Genomic DNA, 26,233 nt, shown 5'->3' with positions numbered 1-26,233 from the left:
TCTCTATGTCTCTCTCTGTCTGTCTGGCGAGCGCACGCGCCCTATAGCGAAAACCTCTCCAAAAAAAAAAAAAAAAAGACAAAATACCTGGGGCCAGCAGGTGGTGTGGTGGTTAAGGGCACTGGACTCCCACATGACCAAACGCAGTTCAAGTCCTGGACCTGGCAGCTTGCTTTCTTACTTTCCCTGTCTAGCTCTGTCCCTCTCTGTTCAAATTAAAAACAAAGAGACAGAGAGAGAGAGAAAGAGACAGACAGAACAAGACGAAAGTAAGAGAGAGAAAGAAAGTTAAATAAAGTCTTTAAAATAAAAAGACAACATACCCAATTAATGTGAAAATCACAACGTCCACGGTAACAGTGATAGTGCCGAGAGCATCGACACCTGTAATACCTAACTAAAAGGGCACCTCGTCCTTCATCGCCACTTCTACTCCCTTTAGCCGCTGATGGGACACTCCAGCTCGGTGCACCCACACTACCAAAGACGGGCTCATCAGAACACAGTTCTCCACGTCGCCCATCTGAGACATCCACGCATGCCAGGGCTCGGGAAGTAGAAATACTCAATCGGCGGAGGGGGGAGGAAAGTGAGTGGTGACAGCAAGTGACATATTTAGGTCTTTAAAGAGAATACGTTTGACCACTGACTGAATATTTACTGCCTGCTAAGTGCCCCGTTCTTGCTATTGCAGGTCTTGGGTCTACACAAATGGAAAGAGAGCTGCAATGCTGGAAAAACATACCAGCCAGGGAAACAGCACCCCCGTCACGGACACACCGGCTACCCTAACTAACAGGCACACGCCCAGAGAAGTAGCACCCGCATCAGCTGAAGGAAGGCACAGATGGCCACGCCTAAGCTGAGGACAGCTGGGATGAGAAGAACTCCAGAAAGAGGAGACAGTCTGTACGGAAATGCTGGGAATGAAACAGGCGCATTCAGGCGTTGCCTGTAACCCCACGAGAGCTTAGGGCCTCATTATGAAGGAGAGAACAGGATGACCCGCGATGGCAGCAGAGGAACCAGCCGGGCCATGCTCATTCCTGCCTGCCTGACTTCCATGCCCCACCTCGACCTGTGGCCCTCTCCTGGTTAAGGTCTGCTTGTCCTCCAGGCCTCTCGCAGAGCCTGCCCTTGTTCCCTCCCAGGACTCCTCGCACGCCAACAGAGCGCAGCTCTATCACCACATGTCTACTTGCTAACGGCACGCACTCTCCTCTCGGTGGCTGGAATATCGCTTTGCTCATCACTGCATCCCTACTGCCTGCAAAGTCTCCAGCACATAGTAGGTGCACACAGTCACTTGCTGAATGAGCTAGAGCTATCTCTGCTGGAGAAAGGCTTGGAGTCAGCAAGGCTTTCAGTGAGGAAGAGCTGGAGGAAGAAACTGGCCAAGGTAACCTAACGGTAGGACGACTGTGAGGCACACTGCTCCTGCGAAATTCCAGTCACAACCCACAGGAAAGACGGAGTCCCAGAGTTTCTGACAGTCACACAGGGCACGGCCCAGGCGGCAAACTGAAGCACAGTCTCAGCCTGGCAGAGTCATGGAGAAGGGGTCAGAAGACCAGAGTGCCAGGGCCAACCCTACTGCGATTCAGCTGTACATGTTAGGGCTCCAGTTCCTCCCAGGGGACATCTGGAAATTTGTGACAAATTTTTAACACAACAATAAGCAACCAATGTTACTCACATTTAGCAGTGAGGACCAGGGACAATGACAGGGCAATCGCATACAACAAAGTCCTGTCCTGTAGCCCACAAAACTTCCAAATACTTCACCTGGCATTCAGGTAGCTGGAAAAACCTATTCATAATAATCTGATCTCAGGACCTAATTCCTTTTTACATATAAATACAAAACTCATTCAGTTATCTAGGAAGGTGACTATGTAGTAAATTAAGAGTACGTTTTGTTTTGCTCACCATTTTAGAAATACGTGACATAATACAATGCTATTCGCATCGTGAGATGCTGATAACTGACACCTGTCAGCTTCCGTCCGTCACTACCATATTCCCAACTTCTCAATATGCAAATGTTAAGTACCTAACTAAGCTATTCTATCTTTAATTAGGGTGTATTACACATTGCATATTAAAATTCATCATTTTACTCAATTTCTTTTCATTTCCCTGTTACTTATAGTTATTGGGTTGTCAGAAAAGTCATAACACACTTTTGCAGAGAAAAACAGTACACCATTCTTTATAAAATGGGCTTCAACATCTCCAGCCTGGTACCCCCGGGGGACTGATGGGCAGCTGGAACCCAGCAGAGGGTGGACGACATTCAGCCCTGACTGTCAGGATGGACTGAACCACGAGCTGCAACAGTCACAGCGCTGCCCAACTGGAGATAGGAAACTTAATTTTATTTGAAAATAGATGGGAACCAGCAGTTAGTGTAATGGCTATGTCGCTGGACTCCCACGTAGTCGACCGCGGTTCGTGTCCCGGACCCGGTGGCTTAAAACTCACGCTGGGCGCGTGTGCGTGCGTGCCCAAGATCCCGAGAGGAGAATGGAGGAGAAGGGATTGCGGCGTGACCATCCCCCCTGGGGGGTGATTTCTCGCTTTCTGTCTCTATGTCTCTCTCTGTCTGTCTGGAGAGCGCACGCGCCCTACAGTGAAAATCTCTCCAAAAAAAAAAAATAGACACCAACATAGCATGAAAATACTCATTTTAGAGCTCTGGCACCACGTCAGGCACATAAGCCACAGCCCTACCAAGGACAACAGAAGATCAGAGACACAGAGCTGCTCTGCGGCCGAGTGGCTAAAAGAGCTGGATCCCACATGGCCGACCACAGCTCGAAACCTAGCCCCAATGTCCTGAAAAACATGCTGGGTGCATGTGCCCAAACCCTGACAGATGGAGAAACAGAGAAGGGCTGTGGGTAACTATGCCCAAAGGGCGGTGCCTGCTCTCTCCCCCCCTTTCTCTGGTGAGCACACACACTCTCTAGCATAAGCGTAAGTTTGTTTGTTTGTTTGTTTGTTTGTTTGAATACGCTGGCACAAAATTCTAACAACAAAAAAACTGCTAGGAGGAAGTTTACTTAGAAATTCTAAAGAAAAGAAAAATTAATTTTTCTTTTTTTAAAAATCTTGCCAGGTGGGAACCAGCAGTTGGCGTATTGGCTATGTCGCTGGACTCCCACGTAGTCGACCGCAGTTCGCGTCCTGGACCCGGTGGCTTAAAACTCACACCAGGCGCGTGTGCGTGCGTGCCCAAGATCCCGAGAGGAGAATGGAGGAGGAGGGACTGCGGCGTGGCCATCTCCCCTGGGGGGTGATTTCTCGCTTTCTATCTCTATGTCTCTCTCTGGCGAGCGCACGTGCCCTATAGCGAAAACCTCTCCAAAAAAAAACTTGCCAGAAGTCACATGTGCTCACTGGAGACGAGAAGAGAGAGGAGGAGGGAAAGCACCGCCATGGGACACGGTCATGCCACAAGCCCTTCTCCAGTCTCCATCCTGCCCGGATTTGGAGCACCGCAGCACACACATCCGGTTTTTTACAAGCTACTGGGGTTGAGATTCACGCTATGGTTAGCCACATGGGATTCAATTCACTTGACCACTAGGCTACCAAGAAAATTAACTTCTAAATAAATAATTAATGCGGGACCAGCAGTTAGCGTAATGGCTATGTCGCTGGACTCCCATGTAGCCGACCACGGTTCGAGTCCCGGACCCGGTGGCTTAAACTCATGCCGGGCGTGTGTGCGTGTGCACCGAAGATCCCGAGAGGAGAATGGAGGAGAAGGGATTGCGGCGTGGCCATCCCCCCGGGGGGGGTGATTTCTCGTTTTCTGTCTCTCTGTCTTTCTGGCAAGCGCACGTACTCTATAGCAAAAACCTCTACGCACTATAAAAAAAAAACCCCCAAAAAAAAAAAAAAAAAAAAAAAAGATGTAATTAATGCCACCCAAACAGGTATTGAAACTTGTTAATAAACTCAATGAAGCAAATCCAAAACGTCGAGATCTCTCTAAATCTCCTCTTTTTCCCTGGCAAAGTGTACCACAGAATTTACTGTTTTTAAGATGTATGGAAAACTTACCTAGGTGTAGAATTGAAAACAAGACAGAAAAAAATGTGTTAAAACTTTGGAACACTGAAGCTCTGACACACTCTGGTCCTGCCTCAGTGATCCGCAAGGTCCTACCCAACGCTATTAGAAACTAAAATAACCACTTCGTTAGAGAAACAGTTTCCACTATTGAAACAGCATTTCTTTTCAGAGTGTTTTATATTACAGAAATCAAGAAATAAACATTCATGAGGCCAGCAGATGCTATAGCAATTACCAACCACGGTTCAGGTCCCAGACCCAGTGGATTGAAAATCACACCAGGCACATGTGCACATGTGCCAAAGATTCCAGGAGAACGGAGGAAAAGGGACTGCGACATGATCATGATTTCTCACCTTCCCTCTCACTGTCTCTGTCTCTTTCTCCAGCGAGCACACACACCCTCAGGCAAAAACCTGTCAAAGAGAAAAAAAATTCATAAGTAACTAGTCTTGCAATTCTTAAACAGTTTAAAAAAAAAAAAAACCTTAGCAATTTTCTAGCTAAACTTAAATCGCCAAGTGAAAACAACGACCACTACCACTGTCCCAGTTACTTCCTAGGACATTATTAAAAAAAAAAAAAAATGAGAGATACAGTAAGAGGAAAACCCACCCACGATACATGAGAAATACCGACTTCCAAACATTCCATACCTCTAATCAAACTCTGAGCAAAAAAACCAAACAAACAACTCTGAGCAATAAGGACATTTATAAGGCAGTTATGAAAAATATACAGTTCCAGGACCAGCAGATGGCACAATGGTTATATCGCTGGACTCCCATGTAGTTGATCGCAGTTCAAATCCCAGACCCAGCAGCTTGGAACACGCTGGGCACAGGTGTGTGCGTGCCCAAAATCCCAAGAGGAAAAAGGAAGAGAAGGGATTGTGGTGTGGCCATCCTCCCTGGGGGGTGATTTCTCCCTGTCTCTCTAGCAAGCACCCTATAGCCAAAATCTCTTAAAAAAAAAAAAAAAAAATACACACACTCACATACAGAGTTTCAGGGCCAGCAGGCTGAGTGAAGGTTAGGTCACTAGATCCGACAAGGCAACTTTGCAGTTCATGTCCTGGGCTCAAGGCTTGAAAATCACACCAGGCAGGTGTGCATGCATGTCCAAAATCTTGAGAGCAGACTAGAGGAGAAAGGACTGCAGTGTGGACATCATCTAGAGGGGTGATCTCTCTCTCGCTCTTTTTTTCTCTGGTGAGTGCATGTACCTTATAGCAAAAACTAAAAAAGTAAAATAAAATAAAATAAAATACAGTTCCTTTTAAAGTCAGGGAAAAGTGCTAAAGAAAAAAAGCCAATTAAATGACTTTTTATTTTTAAATGCCAGAGGCACATGCGCACAGGACAGCTAAGGGGCAGGGGACTGTGTGTCCCCTCTCCTCCATTTCTCCATCCTGTCGGCACACCACACGTGCTCGGCGTGGTCTCTGAGCTGGTCAGCCATGTGGGATGTGAACCCCTCCGCACAGTGCAGAACTACTGTGCTGCACAGCCAGCTCTCCAGGGACGGTGAGTGAGGTTATTGGAAGCACCTAGCAAAGGCTCTACAAATTATCCTAAGGCATTCTCTAGCAGTAGCCAATAATAGGACACATGAACCAAGGGCCAAGTCTCACGACCACCAGCTCAGAAAAGACATCAGTGGGTACCTTGATCTACCACCAGGCCCCTCCCTCCTCGTCTGTCTGGAGAGATTTGTACACGAAACAGATCAGGTAGGCCAGCAGGTGGCCCTGAGGTTAAGGCAGCTGGATCCTTATGTGGTTCAAGTCCTGGACCTCGTGAATTGAAAACTGAGCCAGGAAAATGTGCGTGTATGCCCAAAATCCTTAGCAGAGGTGTGGCCATTTCCCCTTAGGAGTGGCTTCTCACTTTCTCTCTCTTTTGCTCCCTCCCTCCCTCTCTCTCTGACAAGCACACACGTACAATAGCAAAACTGACAGGGAAAAATAAAACACAGACCAGGGCCTAGCTCACTGCCCTACTCCCTCCATTCACCCCGCAAGCAGCAGCGTACTATGAATGGCCTAGTAAACAGTGCTCCTTGATCTACGGTGTTCACAGGCAACCAAGCCTCTCATCGCTAAGAAGTTCGACGAAGTCCAGGTTTGGAAACCATGAAACAGAGGTAGACTTACCTACAACTCACTCTCCTTTGTACCACTGACACAGAGGCAACTCTCTGTTCTCTCATCCAGGGCTGATAACCTTCTAGCCGTGATCTAGACGCTAGAGGACTAATCCCAAGAGCAAAGTCAAACCGGGACTGAGCTTAGGCGAGTTATTTCACACCTGTGACCCTCCATTTCCTCACTGTAAAACAGGGGTAGGAAAGTACTCACCACACAGAACTCTCCCAAGAAGTAACGTAAGTACCAAGTATGGTGTTTCCAAGCAGGTGAGCTCAAAGCCTTCCTCTTCCTCTGACTCCTCGTCTTCAGAAACCTCACTCCATCCGTCCGCTTTCTGACCTCCCTCTATAAGCAGCATCTCCCTGTGTGCGGCTAAACATACTAAAGTCTTGGCCACGTTTTAAACACCAACACACACACACACACACACACACACACACACGCACAGTCGACCTCACGCTCTCCCTCCACCACTCCAGTGTCCTCTCCTACGCTAGTGAGTCTGAAGATTTGGTCTACAGCTACCCTCTACCTCTACCTCCGGATCCTTCATTTACTCCTTAATCACGTCACTTAAGATCTTGCCAAAGTGAAGCATGCCCTGACCGCAGAAGTCCATGACAACGTTCAGTCCAGTGGACGCCATCCCATTGAAGCCCACAAGATCTCTCTGCAGCCTGGCACCAACCCTCAGCACCTGTTTCCTGAGACGTTCCTCCCCAGAGTCCCGAGCACCACATTCATGCTTTCCGTCCGTATCCATGTTTACAGGCTGGTCTCTGCTCCTGATGAAAAGAACTGACAAACTTTATCTGTCTATACCCCTTTGCCAGAAACTATGGCATTTATTTTCCTTACGGAGTAGGATCTGTTGCACAGCTAGAAAGAAACCAACCCAGAAGGGACACTATTCTACTGGGATCATTATGGACATTCTTAAAAATGCAATCCTTTGGGACCAGCAGTTGGCGTAATGGCTATGTCACTGGACTCCCATGTAGTCGACCGCAGTTCAAGTCCTAGACCTGGTGGCTTAAACTCACATCAGGCGCGTGTGTGTGTGTGCCCAAGATCCCGAGAGGAATATGGAGAAGAGATTGCAGCATGGTCATCCCCCAAGGGGAGTGATTTTTCGCTTTCTGTCTCTCTGTCTCTCTGGCGAGCACACACACCCTATAGCAATAACCTCTCCCAAAAGAAGCAATCTTTTTTTTTAAAAAAGGATTATTTTATTCTACTCTATCCAATCCCATCACATACCTTACAAGATGACAGCTACAAGAAAGAACCTTAAGATGATTTTCCTTTTCAGTCTGAGACTATTTCTTCTGATATATACTAATACAGCCCACGTCCTCTCCAACTCCTTCACCCACAAAAACACAGGTGTCCCCATATACCTACCCACTCATACATCTAGATCCGCCCACCCACTGGGACACAAAGGCACGCCAAGAGATGCACACCCATCATGAATCAGCAGGCAGTAATGAGTGGAAAGGTAGATGATTTGGATGAGTTAAAGAGGAAAAAATGTAAATTGCAAAAAGGAAATGTGTAGAGTTGTAAGTGCACAAGTGAACCACTGACAGAAACAATACAAAAGGCAATTTACACTTGCCATTTCTGTTTTCCACTTACATGCTGGAACTAAAGCAATTATTTATAATGATGCACTGAAACCCGGGTCATTTCTGAAAATGACAGTCATACCTTGCTCTCTACACACCCTACCAATACCATGTTTAATTCGAAATGCAAAATAGTCTCCACTTTAAAACTACAAAGTGGAGACGAGCAGGTGACAGGGAGGTTAGGGTGCTGGATCCCACATGGCTGACTGCAGCTTGAGTCCTAGACCTGGAAGCTTAGACTCATGCTGGGCACGTGTGAGTGCACACCCAAGATCCCAAGAGGAGAATGGAGAAGGGACTGCAACATGGCCATCCTGCCTGGAGGGTGATTTCTCTCTCTCTCTCTCTCTCTCTGGAAAGTGCACATGCCCTATAGCAAAACTAAAAACAAAAAAACTACTAAGTGGCCAGGCAAGCCTACAAAAAAAGTGTTCCTGAAGTCTCAAGAGGCCAGGTGGTATGGGAGTGGTAACACAACTGTACTCACATGGGAAAGGTCCTGGGTTTGTGTCCTGGGACCTCTCTGAGCACCTACGCACGTGCATGCGTGCCTGTGACATGGGCCAGCTGAGACTAGGGAAGGGCCCTAGCATGGAGGCCTGGGCTCACATGCTCATCTTTCTCTTTCATATAGAAAATAAAACCTTAAAATAAAAAATAAAGGCTGACCCCACAGCACAGCAGTTAAGTGCTGGGCATAGAAAGCTGGATTCCACATGGCCCACAACAGCTCCAACCCTAGCCCCAGCAGCTTGAAGAACATGCTGGCTGCCATGTGCGTGCGCTCCAAAATCTCGACTAGAGGAAAAAGGACTGAGATGGTGAGTCCTGCAGGTCCTCTCCCCTCGGTCACTTCCAGGGACCCAAGACGACTGTTTACTTTTACTTCTGGGCTGCCTCCTGCCCTTTTCTCTCAGTTCCAGTGCCTTAGCTACCTCACTGAAAACCTGTTCATCCAGCTAAAGAATCCTCCCCCTCACTCTGATGACGAAAAGGGAAAAGGCTCCTACACTATTCCAAAAAGAAAAGATTAAAATCGTATCAGGAGGGCCAGAAACCAGGGCAGGAGAGGTAGAGAAGATGCTCCACAGGGCCAACAGCCCCAGCAAGCAGCTCTAGTCAGTTCGGTTTGGTTTGTCTGTTTGTTGGGGGCATTTTTATTTTTTATTTATTTTTAAAAAATTTTTAGAGAGATTTTTTGCTTTAGGGCATATGTGCTTGCAGGGAGACAGAAAGTGAGAAATCACCACCACCACCACCCGCCCCCTAGTAAAGAGAGGCACACTGCAATCCCTTCTCCTCCATTTTCCTCCTGGGATTTTGGGCGCACACACACACACACACACACACACACACACACGACCTGGTGTGAATTTTAAGCTGTTGGATTCGGGATCTGAACTGTGGTTGACTAAATGGGAATCCAGTGACGTAACCATTAAACCACCTATTTACTGGTCCTTTATCTTATGTTGGGTTTTTGCCATAGGGCGTGTGCACACACCAGAGAGAGGGAAAGTAAGAAACCATCCCCACCGCAATCCCTTCTCTTCCACTCTCCCCTAGGGACTCTGGGCATACACACACCCAGTGTGATTTTCAAGTCACCAGGTCCAGGACTCAAACCATTAACCACCATGCCACCTGCTGGCCAACTTTTTTTTAAGGGAGATTTTTGCTATAGAGTACACACGCTGGCCAGAGACAGAAAACAAGACAACACGCCCACCCCTGGGGGGGGGGGGGGGGGGGGGGGGCCATGCAGCAATCCCTTTTCCTCCATTCTCTTCTCAGGATTCTGGGCACTCACGTGCACGTATCCAGTCTGAGTTTCAAGCCTCTGGATCTGGGACTCCAACTGTGGTCGGCCACGTGGGAGTCCAGCAATGTAACCACTATGCCATCTGCTGGTCCCCCATTTTGATTTCTAAAAAATCATCAGTGAGATGCTCTGTCACCAGTGTGGCCTTGGAGCAGAGGGCCACAGCTCGTGTAGCAAACTCGCACTGTAGATTTATGAGGAACACAGTATGCAGTGTTTCTTCCCTCTTCTGAGAGCTTTCTTTTGTAAAAGAAAAATTAAGCACTTTTTAAAAGCTGAAATCTGTGAATGGGAATAGAAGGTAGACCACTCCTCTGATTATTCACCTAAAAACCTCATAGGACTATGAATTCACCCAAAATTGCATCTGCCACCAGGCCAAGGTTTTAAAGAAAAACTGTTCTCTAACCGGATTGTAACAGAACTATGAATACTATTTCAGAGTTGAAAACGAATGGTTCAAAATATGTGTGTATGTACTGCATTTTTACAATGCCTGTATGACCACAGGACTACCCCGCCCCTTCTGTACACTTACCTATATTCCAGAATCGTTTCCTTCCTTTTCTCCTGTGGTCTCCTAACCCAGTAACTGTGTTATTGCCATTAAAGGATGTAGTTATTTAACAAAAACTGTATATGACATCATGTTAAGACACAGTATGGTTCTGTCCAGTGCTAAGAATGGAAAAAGACGTAACACTCACAATTTTCACACTCAGGCTTGAAACTCCATGATCATGAAGTTCATCTTCAAACAAGAGAACCTCTTCAAAGAACTTAATCTGCTCTCTGGCTTTCAATTTCTCTGTATCTATATGATCTGTTGTAGGTACAACCTGAAAGGAAAAAGAAGACATACATACAAAATATAATATATACGCACACACAAAAGGAGCTGAAGAGATACAAGGAAGCAGTTTTCCCATCAGTCTTTCTTTTTAGCACATAGTTCTAAATTTGTTGGTCATCAACAACAGATATCAAAGGGCAAAATTTGCCTTAACTCTGAAAAACTAGACACTACAGATACCTGTAGCTTCACAAAAAAGGTCAAAATTCATCACCTTTCAACAAACCCAGGGTTCTACTGAGGCTATGCTGTGGTTTGAATGTCTTCCCTAAAGTTTATGTGCTGGAAATTTAACCCCCAAGGTCGTGTTGGGAGTTGAGGCAGGAGAGGTGACTCAGGATTCTGACTAGATTAACACCAGGACAGGAGTGGTCTGTCATTTAGGAGTGGGTTCCTGGTAACAGCATGCGTTCTGCCACCTCCCTCCCACTCTCTCCCCTTCTCTCAGCCTCTCACCTACTGCCACGGGACGACACAGACAGAAGGCCCTCACCAGATGCTGGCACCTTGATATGATTTTCAAGCCACCAGGTCCAGGACTCAAACCATGGCTGGCCAGAGCCTTAACCACCATGCCACCTGCTGGCTGAATTTTTCTCAGCCTTCTTCTCTTTATACATTGCCCCGTCTGTTGAAGGATTGAAAACAGACTCGGACAGTTAGAAAATAAATCATCTGAAAAGCAGTCAGTGTGCTGAACTACTGCTATCACAGGTCAAAGCAACCACAAAAGCCCACTTTTAAGGCATTCGCTTGAAACTGAAACATATTTCCATTAAAACGTTACAAATCTTAGACTGCCAACTCTCCAAAATCTACAAACAAAATGTTTTTATTTTAAATAACAAGATAAACAAGGGCTTTCAGAGAAACTGTGAGGGGAAACTCCTGCTGTCAGCAAAGGGCTTTGGACATGCTGGTCATTCGCTCCCTGAACTGTCCCTGCCTCAGACACAGCCATGTGTAACCCAGGGAGACATCAACCGTCCCTGCCGTATCGGCCGCTCAAGAAAACCAACCACTGTGACGCCACTTCCTGCCACATCCGATTTCACTACTAAGTGTCAGCTTCTTTATTCCGTAACATGGCTTACCATAAACACAACAATGCCCGTCAAACCCTTGGAAAGGACGGCTATTGTCTTATCTCACTGAACTGCCTGTCATCAAGTCGTCTGACTCCTGTACACAGTGAAGAGACGGAGAGTAATCTGAGATGACTGCACGACAGTGAGAAGATGGAAAAGGATGTTCAAGACTGCAAAGATTTGGGGGGAGATTTAAGGGAGAATTAAGTGATGTAGCGGGGAGACGTTGCTATAAAAACTAAGCAGTTTGTGCATGTAATTCCCAAGAGATTTAAAAAAAAAAGTCCACAGCTTGTCCACGTTCACCGTCACATTAGCCCTCTGCAGCTTCATTCTGAAATGCATGGGGAGCAGACAAGACCGTCGGTGGAGGTGAGCAGCGTGAGAGGAGGGGAACTGGGATCCAGCGAGAGGGCGTAACCAGCCCTCTGCAAAACACGGGCCTGATCTACTACGGGGAGAGCTGGCGTCTCCATGACTGCCTCCGGTCCTGACAGTGTTAAAGAGACGTAGCTCACCAATTCCTGAATCTCTACTTAGTTTAGTTCAAAGAAACAAGTCTGTAAGATCCTAAAAGATACTCTGGATTGTCAAAAAATGAACTAATACATGAATTTCCTTATCAGTGAATGGCTACTTCACTGTCTTACCTATGTCAGAAAGTAATGAGTCAAAAAATCAATCATTTTGTTGCTATAAAATGTCTGAAGAGAAAGACAAGATGAATACACCTAAAACTTTGAACTTTCAGCCCTCTCTTTTCCTCAACTCCACTTATCTCCTCCTTGAACCAAAAAAAAAAAAAAACCTACTCAACTTAAACCCTGCTATTTTGGCTTCCAATACTGACAAAAAACAAAGTGCCTTGCAGAAGAGGCTGAAGGGGTCAGCAGGTGGTATAGTGGCCGACCGTGGTTTGAGTCCCAGTCCTGGCAGCTTGAAACTCCTGACGGGCTCGTGTGTGTGTGTGTGTGTGTGTGTACCCCGAATCCCAGGAGGATAATAGAGGAGAAGGGATTGCGGCATGGCCATACCCCCGGGGATGATTTCTCACACTCTCTCTGTCTCTGTCTCTGTCTCTCTCTCTGGTCAGCGCACATACCCCACAGCAAAAATCTCTGGCTAAAAACAAACACCATCACCAACAAAAAGCTGGCTGAAAAATACACGGATGTCTTAAAGGCATCAATACTGGGCTGAGAGCTGGAAATGACTAGAACCCAGAAAAGTGAGCCTGTCCTTGGTTGCTGCTATAGCTTGAATGTGTCCCCCAAAATTCACGTAGTCAGCCACTGTAATGGGACTGGGAAAGTGAAAACTGAATTTGGGAATGGCACGGCAAGGAGGGGCTTTTGGGAAGGGATCAGTGATTGGGAGGTGAGGGGGGCCTTCCATGACTGAATTCTCGTGGGTTTATAAGCAGAGGGAACGAGCCCAGAATAGCAGAAAGGTCACAGGCCACTCCACTCTGCTCAGAGTGCCGCCTTCTGCCACCGTGTGATGAACTTCCCAGCCATCAGAAATTGAGTCAGTAAGCCCTCATTTCTTTATAAATCACCCCATCTCAGGTATTTCAGACAGCAATGCAAAACAAAGTGACAGTCCCAGGCCAGCAGGCGGCATGGTAGTTGGGGTGCTGGACACCCACATGGCCAAGCATGGATCAAGCCCTGGACCGCAACTTGCTTTCTCACTTGCCCTTTTCATTCTCTCTAGTCAAATTAAAAAATAATAGTAACAAATTAAAAAATCTTTTTTTCCCACACTACTGGAAAAGATATGATTTATTTATAAATTAAAGCAAATGAACAATTTACAGCATCTCAAAGGTTGAAAAAAGTGACACAGTACTAAATACACAACTTTTGATTTTGTTCAGATTCAGTTTTTATGGGTTTTTGTTGTTTAATAATTTTCCTATAGGGTGTATGCACTTGCTGGAGAGGCAGAGCGAGCACAGCGAGTGCACTGCCCAGGGGGAGGCCACCGTACAATCCCTTCTCCTCCATTCTCCTCACCGGATTTTGGGAATGCACACGCACACAGCGTATTTCTCAAGGTACCAGGACTAGGACTCAAACTGTGTAGTTGGTCATATGGGATCCAGACTTTTTAACCACCATGCAACCACTTGGCCTGCGCTTGTGATTTAATTATACAAAGATTTTTTTCCCCCGAGAAAGAGAGAGAGAGAGAACCTGCCCAGTGGGGTATACACACTGCAATCCGCCCTCAGCCCCAGCCAGAGGATAGTTGGCTCGGCTGGCTTTTGGTGCCATCACTGTCCAGGGCTCAGAAAGGGTAGGAACTGCAAGGAATTTCCTGTCCTCTCCCAGGTGGAGAGGACACCCGAGAGCCGTCCGGGCACACGGCGTCCTGTTAGCAGACCCGGTACCCCTAAGACGTGGGTCAGAGCTGCCCTGCTGATTTCCGTATGGACTGCAAGCTAAAAACGGGCTTACGTTTTTTAAACGACTCATGAGGGGAGCGAGGGGTATCAAAAGAAAAATACTTTACCACACATGAAAATGACATGCAATTCAAATTTCCCGTTCATAAATAAAGCTTGATTGAAACACGGCCACGCTGATTCATTTACGTATCTGTTGAGTGCTTCAGCAGGCCACAGCAGGGCCTAGAGGCTGCTGGAGACCCTGCGGCCTAAACTATTCACCATCTGGCCCTGCACGGAAAAGGCGTGCTGACATCTGTCCTTAACTAGGAACATCCTCAAGTGCTTGTCAGATAGAAACGAAAATCCTCTTTAGAGCAAAAAATCACATCCCTAGGGTTCAAGTAAAAATAAAGAGGTATGTTAGGGCCTAAACATCGTAAGTCAGAACCAACAGAAACAACGGACAATTCAAGAGCCAAGGGACTCCAGAGACAGATCTTAAGGCCCGTCTCCGCTCAGGCTACAACAGAGCAACACACCCGGGGTGGCTCCTCAATGAATGTCTTGTGGTTCCTGAGGATAGGAGTCCATGATCAAGGATCAGACTAGGTGGCTCGTGAGGGCTTATTTCCTAGCTCACAGACAGCCGATTTCTTGCTGTGCCCTCAAATGGTAAAAGCAGCAAGGACAGCTCGTGGGCTCTTTATAAAGACACTAATTCCACCCACCAGGGCTCTGCCCACATGGTCTAATCACCTCCAAAGGCTCTACCTCCTAGTACCAGCACCTTAGGAGTTTAAGATTGCAATACAGGGGACCAGCAGACAGCATAATGGTCACGTCACTGGACTCCTATGTAGACCTGGTGACTTAAAACTCACGTGTCCAAGATCCCAAAAGGAGAATGGAAGAAAAGGGACTGCAGCATGGCCATCCCCCCACGGGGCGATTTCTCACTTCCTGTCTCTGTCTCTATCTCTCTGGAGAGCTCACGTGCCCTATAGCAAAATATCTTTAAAAAAAAAAAAAAAGGTTTCAATATAGGAAACACTAACATTCAAACCACAGCAAACTCCAACCTGGGTGAGGGCAAAAACATGTAATTTTTAAAGTTTATTTATTTCTTCCATGAGAGAGGGAGGCAGAGGAGGCAGGATCCCAGCGGAGTCTGTAAAGCACAATCCTACCCCCAGCCTCAGCCAGCCAGGGTTACGGGTACACATGCTTGGAGTGCATGGGAGAGCACAGGACACAAACCCAGGGCCTCCCGTGTGGTCTCAGCACTGTGGGTGTGCAGACCACTGTGCCGTCCTGGCTGGCCCCACACTGATTTCAAGGAAATAAAAGCAAAACCTGAAATTTGTGAAAGAATTGAGAAATGACTTTTTTAAAAACAAGAATAGAATCAGGAAGGGTCATGCCAGGGGCTCCTAGGGAGCTCACAAGCATGCTTCTCTTTTCTGGGCATTTATATTTTATAATCATTATGCTGTAACTTCTATGTTTTAGAAACCTTTCTTCAGGGGTTATTTCACAATTGTAAGAGGCTTAAAAAGCATACTACATGGGGGCCAGCAGATGGTGTAGTGGTCAGGATGGTTCAAGTCCCGGACTGGGCAGCTTACTTTCTCACTTTCTGCCCTCTCTCTCTTCCTCCCTCTCTCCCTCTCTCTCTCTATCTCTCTCTCTATATATATATACACACACACAGACACATATATGTGAAATGAAAAAATAAACTAACTTAAATAAATCCTAAAATCAAAACAAAAAAAGGCACACTACATTCTTGATACAAGAAAAATAAGTCCTGTCCTTATCTTTCGTGAGACCTTTCTCACATTAGAGGCTGACAGGACATTGACTGTGGTGTGGCCATCCCTCTGGTGGGTGCTTTCTTTCTCTGTCCCCCGCCTCCCCCAGCTCTGGCAAGCACCTGCGCCCTATGGCAAATTAAAAACCAAACAAGAGTCTGTACCTATACGAAGTGAAATATGACTCTTACTCATCTCTCAACTCCCATCCCTTACCACATGGCTTGTCCATCCTCTCCCCCTTGCCGGCCTGTACATCTCCACTCCCACGGTGAGAAGCCTTGCCCTCCCACTCACGTCCACTGACATCGTCCACTTCCAGTACACACGTGGAACAGCCGCAGAGCTCTGAACCTTACTCTGTGGAGAGAACTTCGTCGACTAGTGTGCAGGACTTCTGTACAGTTCCTTTAGCCTTCAGTCTCAGAAACACCACTGATCTCCAACATTTAGATCAACACGTTTTTCCCTCTAGATTTACTTGTAAAAGCTCTAGCTATTAAAACAACACAAGGGGACCAGCAGTTGGCGTGGTGGTTAAGGCACTGGACACTGCCACATGGCCGACCACAGTTCGAGTCCTGGACCTGCTGGGTTGCTTTCTCACTTTCCCTCTCTCTGTGTGTGGGTCCCTCTCTGGTCAAATAAATAAATAAAAAATTTTTTAAAAAAAAAAAAAAAAAGAACACATGAATGGCCAGTAACCATTAAGAAAAGCTGCTAAACATCACTAAAGCTGCTCAATCTTCCCTGATGACTATCAGGGAAATGCAAATTAAAATCATGAGAAATCATCTCACATCTATTAGGATGTGGCTGACATCGAAAAGGAAAGGAAAGGAAAGAGAAGAGAGGAGAGGAGAGGGGAGGGGAGGGGAGGGAAGCATTTTGGTATAAAGCCACCACACATTAGGCTTCTTGGTGTAATCAATGAGTCCATTTTATAGGTACCGTTGTGTACACATTCTTTTTTTTTTTTTTTTCCCCTAATTTGCTAACGGGCACATGTGCTCTCCAAAGAGAGAAAGACCCACAAAGCGATGCAAGAGAAGGAACCAGTGAGGGTGTGGGAGAACCGGAACCTTAAACACCCCGGTGGAAAGGTGCAGTGGTACCAGCACTCTGGGACACACTGTGAGGGCTCTGCAGAAAACAAACAGAACTGCCACGCGATCCAGCAACGGCACCCGTGGGCACGCATCCAGAACGGGACGCAGCATCTTGAGATATTTGCACACCCTCCTTCACAGCAGCACTAGTCACAGCAGCCAGGAGGTGGAGCACCCAGATGCCCATCAACATTTGAACGGGTAAACAAAGTGTGTTATGTGTACGGAACATTATTCAGCCTTAAAAAATAAGGAAGTTCTGCCTCATGCTACAGCACGGGTGGCCCCTGAAGACGTTACGTCACGTGAAATAAGTAGCTCAAAACAGACAACTAACGTATGATTCCACTTTCATGAGGTATGCTGCGCAGACAGATGCATACCATTACAAAGTAAAAGGGTGGGTGCCAGGGGCTGGGGTGGTGGGGCGGGTCACAGTCGTTTGGTGGTACAGCAGCATCTCAAGGTTTACAAGAAGAGAAGTGAAGGAGATTGGAGGCACAGTAATGCGAATATACTTAACACACTTAGAAATGGTTAAAATGATAAATTTCATGTTCAAGACATTAAATCATGCTGAACGGGCTTGACAAACATTCCACATGTACTTACAAATAAAAAGCCGCCACTACTGCTTGTAAGTTCCCATCTCCTTACTCCTGGTAATGAAACAGCAAATGGCCTACACTCTGCAAACTCTCAGTCAGAAGAGAGGAGAGGGGACACTCATCCATAACGCGTTATCAGGGCCTGACGCACTTGCTCTGCCATCAGACTGGAAAATAAAAATTTGTCTGTCCTCTGCTATGTCCACAGCAACCAAGATTAGTGTCTGAGACTGACATACTAAAGATCTCAAGAAATATTTGTTGAATGAAATGTATGCATAAATATTCTCTCAAGTATTGTGTTTCTGCCCTGGAAACACTGAAAAATAGTGAAAGCTTAGAATGTAAGAATGGCAAAAGTTAAAGAACTATATAAAATTCTACTATGAACGTCTGTCTCCCTGAGACGCTCACAATCTCTGCAGACAAGGAGCCTATATGCAACCCTATGTTCTCAGCACTCCTGTCTAAGCACCAACAAAGGGTACAGGGTTTGCTCAGCAACTACTTTTAATGTAAACAGTTTATACTGAAATAGCTTCGTTCTCTGTAATGGCATGTGGTACTCAGAGACACGTGACCTAAGCCAAATTTGCTTCATCTCAGTCATCCCACAGACTTTCAGCAAGCAGGTGAGCTCCCAGTGAGACCTACCAAGTCCACTTCCTTGTGTCATGTACCACAGACTGAAACTCTTCTTTAGCAGGGTTTACAAAGACATAGCTCAGGACCAGCAGATGGAGTGATGGTTACGTCGCTGCACTCCCATGTAGTTGACCATGATTCGAGTTCCAGTTTCAGCGGCTTAAAATTCATGCCGGAGGAGACCAGCAGGTAGCGTCATGATTAAGGTGCTGGACACTCCCACATGACTGATCACAGTTCAAGTCCTGGACCAGGTGGCTTGCTTTCTCACTTTCCCTCCCCTCTCTGGTCGAATTAAAATAAATGAATGAATAAATTTTAAAAATTAAATCAATAATTCTTTAAAAAAAAAAAACCTCACACCAGACAAATGTGCATGTATGGTCCAAATCCTGAGAGGAAACTGGAGAAGGGATTGCAGCGTGGCCATCCCCCTGAGGGGATTTCTCACTTTCTCTCTGTCTCTCCAGCAAGTGCATGCACCCTATAGCAAAAATCTCTATTTTTAAAACAAACAAACAAAAACAAGACACCACTTAACACTCTTACAGAGCGTTAAATTCACTGAGACCTTTTTCTCATAAATTATTTTATATCAAAACTCTTCTGTATAGCTGGCCCCATAGCACAGGGATTAAGAGAGCCAGATCCCACACAGCTGACTGCAGTTCAAATCCTGGCCTTGAGAACTTGAAAAACAGACACCTGTCAGGAAAGAGAAACGGAGGAAACGGGATTGCAGCATTTGGGTGTACATGCACCACCTTGCGCTCCCCCTCACACAAGTACACAAGCTCTCTGTTGGGGTGGAGGGAAACTGAGGTAGATATTTCTGTTTACCCAATTTCAAAAAGCAAAATCCTCTTGTATTTGGTTCTGAAGCCTGCCATGACAAAAGTAGTGGCAAAGAAATAACATTAGGTTGTGAAGTCTGCCATGACAAAAGTAGTGGCAAAGAAATAACCCATCACTAGAAAGTTCTAATACTTAGATATCCAAGACAATTATGATTATAAAAACAAAAAGATTTACCTTTAACTTAAGAGATTCTCCAAGTAACGTCCCCTTATAATCTGTAGTATAGGTCCAATCATATGGTTTAATAACCTCTTTGGAGTGTTCGCCCTCCGTCCTCGAATACCAAAATGAGAAGATCAGATGTAGGATACAGAGGATCTGTATTCACACACAAATCACGCTCTACGAGTTACACAGATCCCTGCCACACACGGACACCCCACACTCACTAGCACAAGGTCTTGCTCACACTTCTCTGCACTTGCAGTCGCTGAGCTCGCCCTGGGCTGCTGCAGCCTTCCCGTGTTAGTCTAACACGCCCGAGGTCAGGATTTAAAGGCTTATGCGCCTCTGCCTCCTCCAAGGTACCCAGTGCGTCACAGGCATAAAGTACACAGCTACAGATTTGATTACCAAAGCAAATACATTTTTCTTAATTTTAATGCTTATCATTCAAAGCGTATCATAAACACTTTTCCTTAAAAATGGGAGCATGAAAGTACAGCACACTGCCTCTTCACTAAGAAACACGGACTCTTAAGAAAGGAAACGCTACACGGCTCAGAGTGATTGTACTTCAATTTAACTCAGCAAGGATGCAGGTAGTGGGGTACCTTTTACAGGCTGAGTAAAATGAACTCTAGAATGACCCGACTGCAGAGCTTAATAGCGACACGAGCCCGTCACCTGGCAGAACACTCCGGCATCACGACTACTTCTTTACACTCTTTGGTTTCCCCGAAGCTGCCCCGTTCTCACCTGCTCTCCTGCCACTCTTCAGCACAGGCTACTTTAAGCATCCCTTGGTAGTTGTTTACACATCTCAATGCATCTGTGGCATTGAACTCAATACCAAAGCCAGAGCCATGCTGGATCCTTAAAACGTTGTTTCCAAACATCATTTCAGGGAGCGACGGCATATGCAATTCATCGGCTAACCTGGACATAACCAAAAGTCAGGTGAGATCATTTCATACCACTCTTGACGTTTGTCTCCTTTCCATCCCAACAAAACTCTTACTGCATTACTGAGTTAAATGACCTAGCGCTCACAGCCAGCCTCAAAGCCCGATGGTTAAGGAGGCTGGATCCCACAGTCGACTGCAGTTCAAGTTCCAGACCCAGGGGCTTGAAAAACACACTGGGCACGTGGGCATGTGTGTACCAAGTCCCCACGCAGTGGAGAGATGAAGGGCTGGGGCATGACCATGCCCATGGGGGTGCTTCTCCCTCCCTGTGCACTCCTTAGTCTCTTTGGCAAGGTAAAGAAATGAAGGGCTGGGGCATGACCATGCCCCATGGGGGTGCTTCCCCCTCCCTGTGCACTCCTGAGTCTCTTTGGCAAGGTAAAGAGACATGCTGGCTGGCAAGCAGACATGCATGATGTACCAAACACATCTGCGAAATCTGTAACACTTCGTCAGCCTTTCATCTCCTATCCTTATGGCACCATGCTAAGAAGCAGGCTAAACGACAACAAATACACAAATGACAGAAGGTCGGCTAGCTGATAAGTGATGTATAAAAACAAAGCAAGGTCGCTGGGGGGGAGACACTGTTTTAGTAGCAGCAAGAGAGCTTGTGAGACATGTGAGCCTCCAAACGACCTGTGAGCTAAGAAAGGCCGAGACCACAGCACTAAAGGGAGTGGGAGCACAGGCCTTTCCCGACAGCGGGGCCTGGGGCCTCGTGTGGCCAGTCCTGTTAAAGTTAAAGCAGACACACGAAAAAGTCGGAATGACAACTGCTCAGCCTCAGATGTATCTTGACTACACAATATTTTTTTCTAATATTTCAAACAAACACCAACAAATTGAGATTTTATATAATCTGGACTTTTGGTTTATCTTTTAAACAAAAAGGCGGGCCCAGCAACCCTGGAGCTGCGCTGCCCATACAAGCCGGCTGGAGCCAGTCACCTTGACCCTAGAAGGCCGAGTCTGTAATCCTGTCACAAAGTGTGCCCAGGGGCTGCTCGTCTGCTGAGGAGAGGAGCTGTCATGTGGGTTCCGGGCCTTGTGACCGCCCCCTACTCCCCGGCGTGGCCTTAACAGGACTTCTGATGCAGGATGCAAGCTTGGTGTCTCCGAGGCGTTAACTACTGGCTCGCTGGAAGCCCCGAACCTTGGCCTGAGAACTCTGCCCCACACGCTGCTTCTGAACTGCCCCACTCTCCCTCAGAAACCCATGCCAGTGGGGCGCAGTGACCGCTGGGCCACAGTGCTGCAGGAAGAGGGTCGCAGCTCAGCCAGGTCCCGTGGAAGGGACGCCTCTCTCCTTCCCACCCCTTCACTCTCACATGGCATGCACATCATGAACACGGAATTTTAAAAAAACTCAATGAGGCACAGGCCAAGACACGGCATAGAACAGAAGCCCTGAGGCCAAGAGGCGGAAGTGTGAAGCCACAAATGAAGCCACAAAGAAACAAGAGAGGCAGATGAGCAAAGCAGGGACTGACAGCTGGGAGAAGCCCAAGACGTCCACAATGCCTGGGGCCACAAAAACTGCTGCTGTGTCTCTGCTGCCATGCCCGAGTCTCACCTCTTCCTCCTTTACTAAAACCCCACTGCTCGGAGGCCCTGAGCCTCCAGCCTTTGCAACCTCAGGGTGTAACACAGAGGGCCCTGTGAGCAGACTATCTATGTTTATTTGACTGCCTCTGAAAACTTCTAATGTTTTTATAAAGTGTATTTCTTCAGAGACAGAGAGAGCAGAGAGGCACACCTCCAACAGGTCCTCACACTGCTGTCTACACCCAGCCTCCGCCGGCCCGTGTGTTCAGGGAGGTCCCGGACGCGAACACAGGACTCAGCACACGTGAGGCCAGTTTGGCTACTGCCTGGCTCCAACTTTTCATTTTTAATTAATAAAGAAGAATAAGATCCTGGGACCAACAGGTGGCGTGGTGGTTAAGGCGCTGGACACTCCCACATGGCTGACCACGGTTCAAGTCCCAGACGTGGTGGCTTACTTTCTCACTTGCTCTCTGTTTCTCTGTGTCTCTCTGGTCAAATTAAAATAAATGAATGAATAAATAAAATTTAAAAATAAATAATTATTAAAAAAAAAAGAAGAAGATCCCACGGAGCAGCCTGTGGTTTGAGTCCCGGCCCCAGAGGATAAAAAACAAACTGAGGACATACACACACACCTCAGTTTCTAACAGGATGGAGAAATGGAGGAATAAGAACTGCGGCATGACCACACCCTCCCTACTGGGGAATGCTTTCTCTCTAAAAAGAAAACACACCATAGATCCATGTCTCCATAGCACTGCATTTCTCACATTTACTCTTACAGGACAGCTGTACTAGTAATAGCTCTGAAGAAAAGGCAGCAACTGAAAATCCTGTCACCTGCAGGGAAATGACCCGTGGTAAGGCCTGCGAGGCCGGCGGCGTGCAGTGTGTAGCCCTGGACTAGAGTGCTGAGGGCACATGCAGCCAAGATCTGGGTCCCAGGTAGGCCCGCAAACAGCACACCGGGCACCCACGTGGGCATCGGATCCTAAGGAGTGGATAACTGGGCCACGAGACCCACACTCCCTAACGTTAAAAAAAATAGTAAAACGATGGGGATGAAAAAATCAAAAGCCCCAAAGACTAGGAAGGAAACCAGGGCGCACTCCTATGGATTTCCAGAGTTGTGCCAATTTGCACTACACCCTGGGGCAACAGTCAAGCCAAAACTCCAACACTTTAATAAAATGTATACTCTCTGACCCAAAATATCAGCTTTTGGATATCTGTACTGAAGAAATAATCCCAAGTACAGGGGAAAAAAAAAAAAACTATACACATTAATACTCACAGCAGCCTTATTTATAATAGTTAAAAAGAAACACTCTGAACATCCTGTTACAGAGCTATATCCACACTGTGAAATATTACTGAACCATTAAAAATGCTTAGAGATAGTGACCAGCAGATGACACAATGGTTACATCGCTAGACTCCCACAAAGGTAACTGTGGTTCGAGTTCCGGACTTTGCGGCTTAAATTCATGCCAGGTGCATGTGGCTGCATACCTAAAGTCCCGAGGGGAGACTGGAGAAGGGATTGTGGTGTGGCCATCCCCCCACACCACGACTTCTCATTTTCTGTCTCTCTGACCAGCATACGTGCCCTATAGCAAAAATCTCTTTTTTTTTTTTGGAGAGATTTTCACTGTAGGGCACGTGCGCTCGCCAGACAGACAGAGAGAGACATAGAGACAGAAAGCGAGAAATCACCCCCCGGGGGGGATGGTCACGCCGCAATCCCTTCTCCTCCATTCTCCTCTCGGGATCTTGGGCACGCACGCACACGCGCCCAGCGTGAGTTTTAAGCCACCGGGTCCGGGACACGAACCACGGTCGACTACGTGGGAGTCCAGCGACATAGCCATTACGCTAACTGCTGGTTCCCGCAAAAATATCTCTTTAAAAAAAAAAAAAAGCTTAGAGAATAAAATAACATAAAAAATGGGGACCAGCAGTTGGTGTAATGGCTATGTTGCTGGACTCCCATGTAGTTGACCACATTTCAAGTCCCGAACCTGGCTTAAACTCACACCAGGCGCCTGTGCGTGCGTGCCCAAGATCCAGTGAGATTTCTCGCTTTCTGTCTGTCTCTGTCTTTCTGCGAGTGTACCCGCCCTACAGCAAAATCTCCTAAAAAAAAATAAAAATGCTTATAACGGCAGGAAAACACTGCACATCTGTGTATTTATAAGAGCTGCAAATATACTGTGTGCACGTATCAGCGGCCTAACTTTTTTTGAGTTGCACATCTTTAGGACAACACATAACATTAACTTTTCAAGATAAAATTTACATAAAGTTTATTCTTTATTCTGTTAGTAGAAGACAGAAAAACATCAAGCACTTAAAAGAGTAAATAAGGCAGGTTATAACTGGAACACATATCTGACAAGTTTTAACTACTTTACTGAATAATGCATGCCAAATACAAAGAATACAATGTGATCCTGTGGGTTTTTACTCAACATATATGTAGGGCCAACAGAAGTCCTACAAAATATTCCATTGCATATGTAAAGAATCACTGTTACTAACTTACACTGTTTCAAATGTTCTAAATTCAATATATCTTTCTTTTAATTTTTAAAATAATTATTTATTTTATTTATTCACTCATTTCTTTTAATTTGATGAAAGAGCAAAAGTGAGAAAGCAATCCACCAGGTCCAGGACTTGAACCCATGGTCGGCCATTTAGGAGTGACCAGCGCCTTAACCACCATGCCACCTGCTGGTCCCAAAAATCACTTACTAACTTACACTGTTTCAAAAATTCTAAATTCAGAATATCTTAAACACAGGTCAAAATACCCATTTCTGATGGTATGCTTCACCCTTGATATTTAGGTATAACCAGTTATAAGGCAGGAAGATACGAAACTCCTGTGGTTTTAAGATGCCTTAAATATCATTAAAGGAAGCTTCTCTAATTCAATATTACTTAGCATTTAGAGGTTTTTACACATCAGAAAAACAATTTAGGGTGAGTGAGGGTAAGTCTCTGGCATATGAACGAACGACTAAGTGTATCAGAAAGATACATCTTAGAAATAACAAATGAGGCATCTATACATCTGGGATCTGATTCTCAGCTTTAAACTCTCCATGCAGTGGCCAGAAGGTGGCATGGTAGTTGAGCTGGACTCACGTGGCCAACTATGGTTTGAATCCTGGACCCAGTGGCTTGAAAATCACACACAGGGCACAAACGTATGAGTGCTCAAAATCCCAGAAGGAGAAGGGAAGAGAAGGGACTGCGATGAGGTTATCCCCACTGGAGAGTAAATTCTCACTTTCTCTCTGTGTGTCTCCTATCTCGCAAGCACAAGTGCTCTATGACAAACAAAAGAACAAAAAAAAAAAAAAAAAAAAAAAAAAAAATCTCCATGTACACAGCATCTCCTGGAGTCTGCAAGTACATGAGGTGGGTACCCAGTCTAGGCAGCCTCCGTTTACACGCAATGTGGTTATGCAGTGCAGTATGGAACAGGAGTTTTGGGAGAGAAAAAAACAGCACATTCAATTTGTGATGGGATTAACAGAAATGTCCTTTCTTTTCTGTATTTTCCTCACTGCTTTCAGTAAGTTTGCAATCATGTTACAAAGGATACATATATAATATACATATATAGCCCATATATGTATAAATATATATATATTATATATATATTCGCATTTATCTATATTAATTAATATTAATATTATATATATATATTATCCCATTTATGTATAGAGATAGATAAAGCTAAATATCCTTTCTTGACCCTCTCTCTTCTCTAGACACTCACTCTGCCTGATCAAAATGCCAAGTGGTCCCTGAGAGCCTATCTTAGACCTTTTCTTTTCAGACCTTGGGCCTTAGACCTTTTCTTTTTCTTCTAAAACGATTCTTCACTCATTTCCAAGGCTCCACCCAGACTATGAGCTGATGATTCCCAAACCAAAACTTACAAACGTGTAAACTGCTGTGAGGTCCAAGATAAAAACGCCCCAAAGCCTACCGAACTCGACTTCGTGGACCCTCCCACCTCACCTGCCAACAAACACAACCCGCTCCCCAAGGCCTGGCTCCCCTGCTTCCTCCTCCGCGCTTCGCACCGCCTTCAGTGGCAGCGCTCGTCAGGCCCGACCGCAATCCTGCCGGCACCCCAGACGCCTCCTGGTCCCTGTCTCCTCCTCTCTCCCCACTCCTAACGGGCCTCCTTCCCACGAGCGGCCCACCACCCATCTCCAGGTCGCCTCCAAAGAGCGATGACGAAGGTGCCTCTCCCGATAAACTCCCAACCTCTCAGCCTGCACACAAACCGCCTCGGGTCCCGACCCGGGCCCACCTCTCACTGGGCCGCGACGCCCCGGACCCGGCTGCACCGTCGCCGCGCGCTCCCCGCCCGCGGCCCCACACCTGCTCCGCCCCAGCCCGGAGGCCGCGGCGCAAAATGATAAGAAAGAACTAACACAAACTTGATTGTTCCACTTACTTAACTTTGTAAGT

General features: G+C 46.4%; 1 protein-coding gene across 1 annotated transcript in view; it reads right to left on the bottom strand.

The window, feature by feature from the left end:
* The window catches only part of TIPRL (TOR signaling pathway regulator), a gene marked incomplete at its 5' end in the record, with an annotated part of 29,020 nt that extends 8,864 nt beyond the window's left edge, over positions 1-20,156 (bottom strand). The window contains 3 exon segments of the mRNA XM_006147042.3: positions 10,396-10,527; positions 19,233-19,332; positions 19,977-20,156. Of these exon segments, the coding sequence (XP_006147104.2) occupies positions 10,396-10,527; positions 19,233-19,332; positions 19,977-20,156 (412 nt within the window).
* Between the last annotated feature and the right edge of the window lie 6,077 nt (positions 20,157-26,233).

Source organism: Tupaia chinensis, unplaced genomic scaffold (assembly GCF_000334495.1).
Source record: "Tupaia chinensis unplaced genomic scaffold, TupChi_1.0 Scaffold000198_1, whole genome shotgun sequence".
In the NCBI taxonomy this organism is placed as follows: Eukaryota; Metazoa; Chordata; class Mammalia; order Scandentia; family Tupaiidae; genus Tupaia; species Tupaia belangeri.
This window is presented reverse-complemented; position numbering and strand designations above follow the sequence as displayed.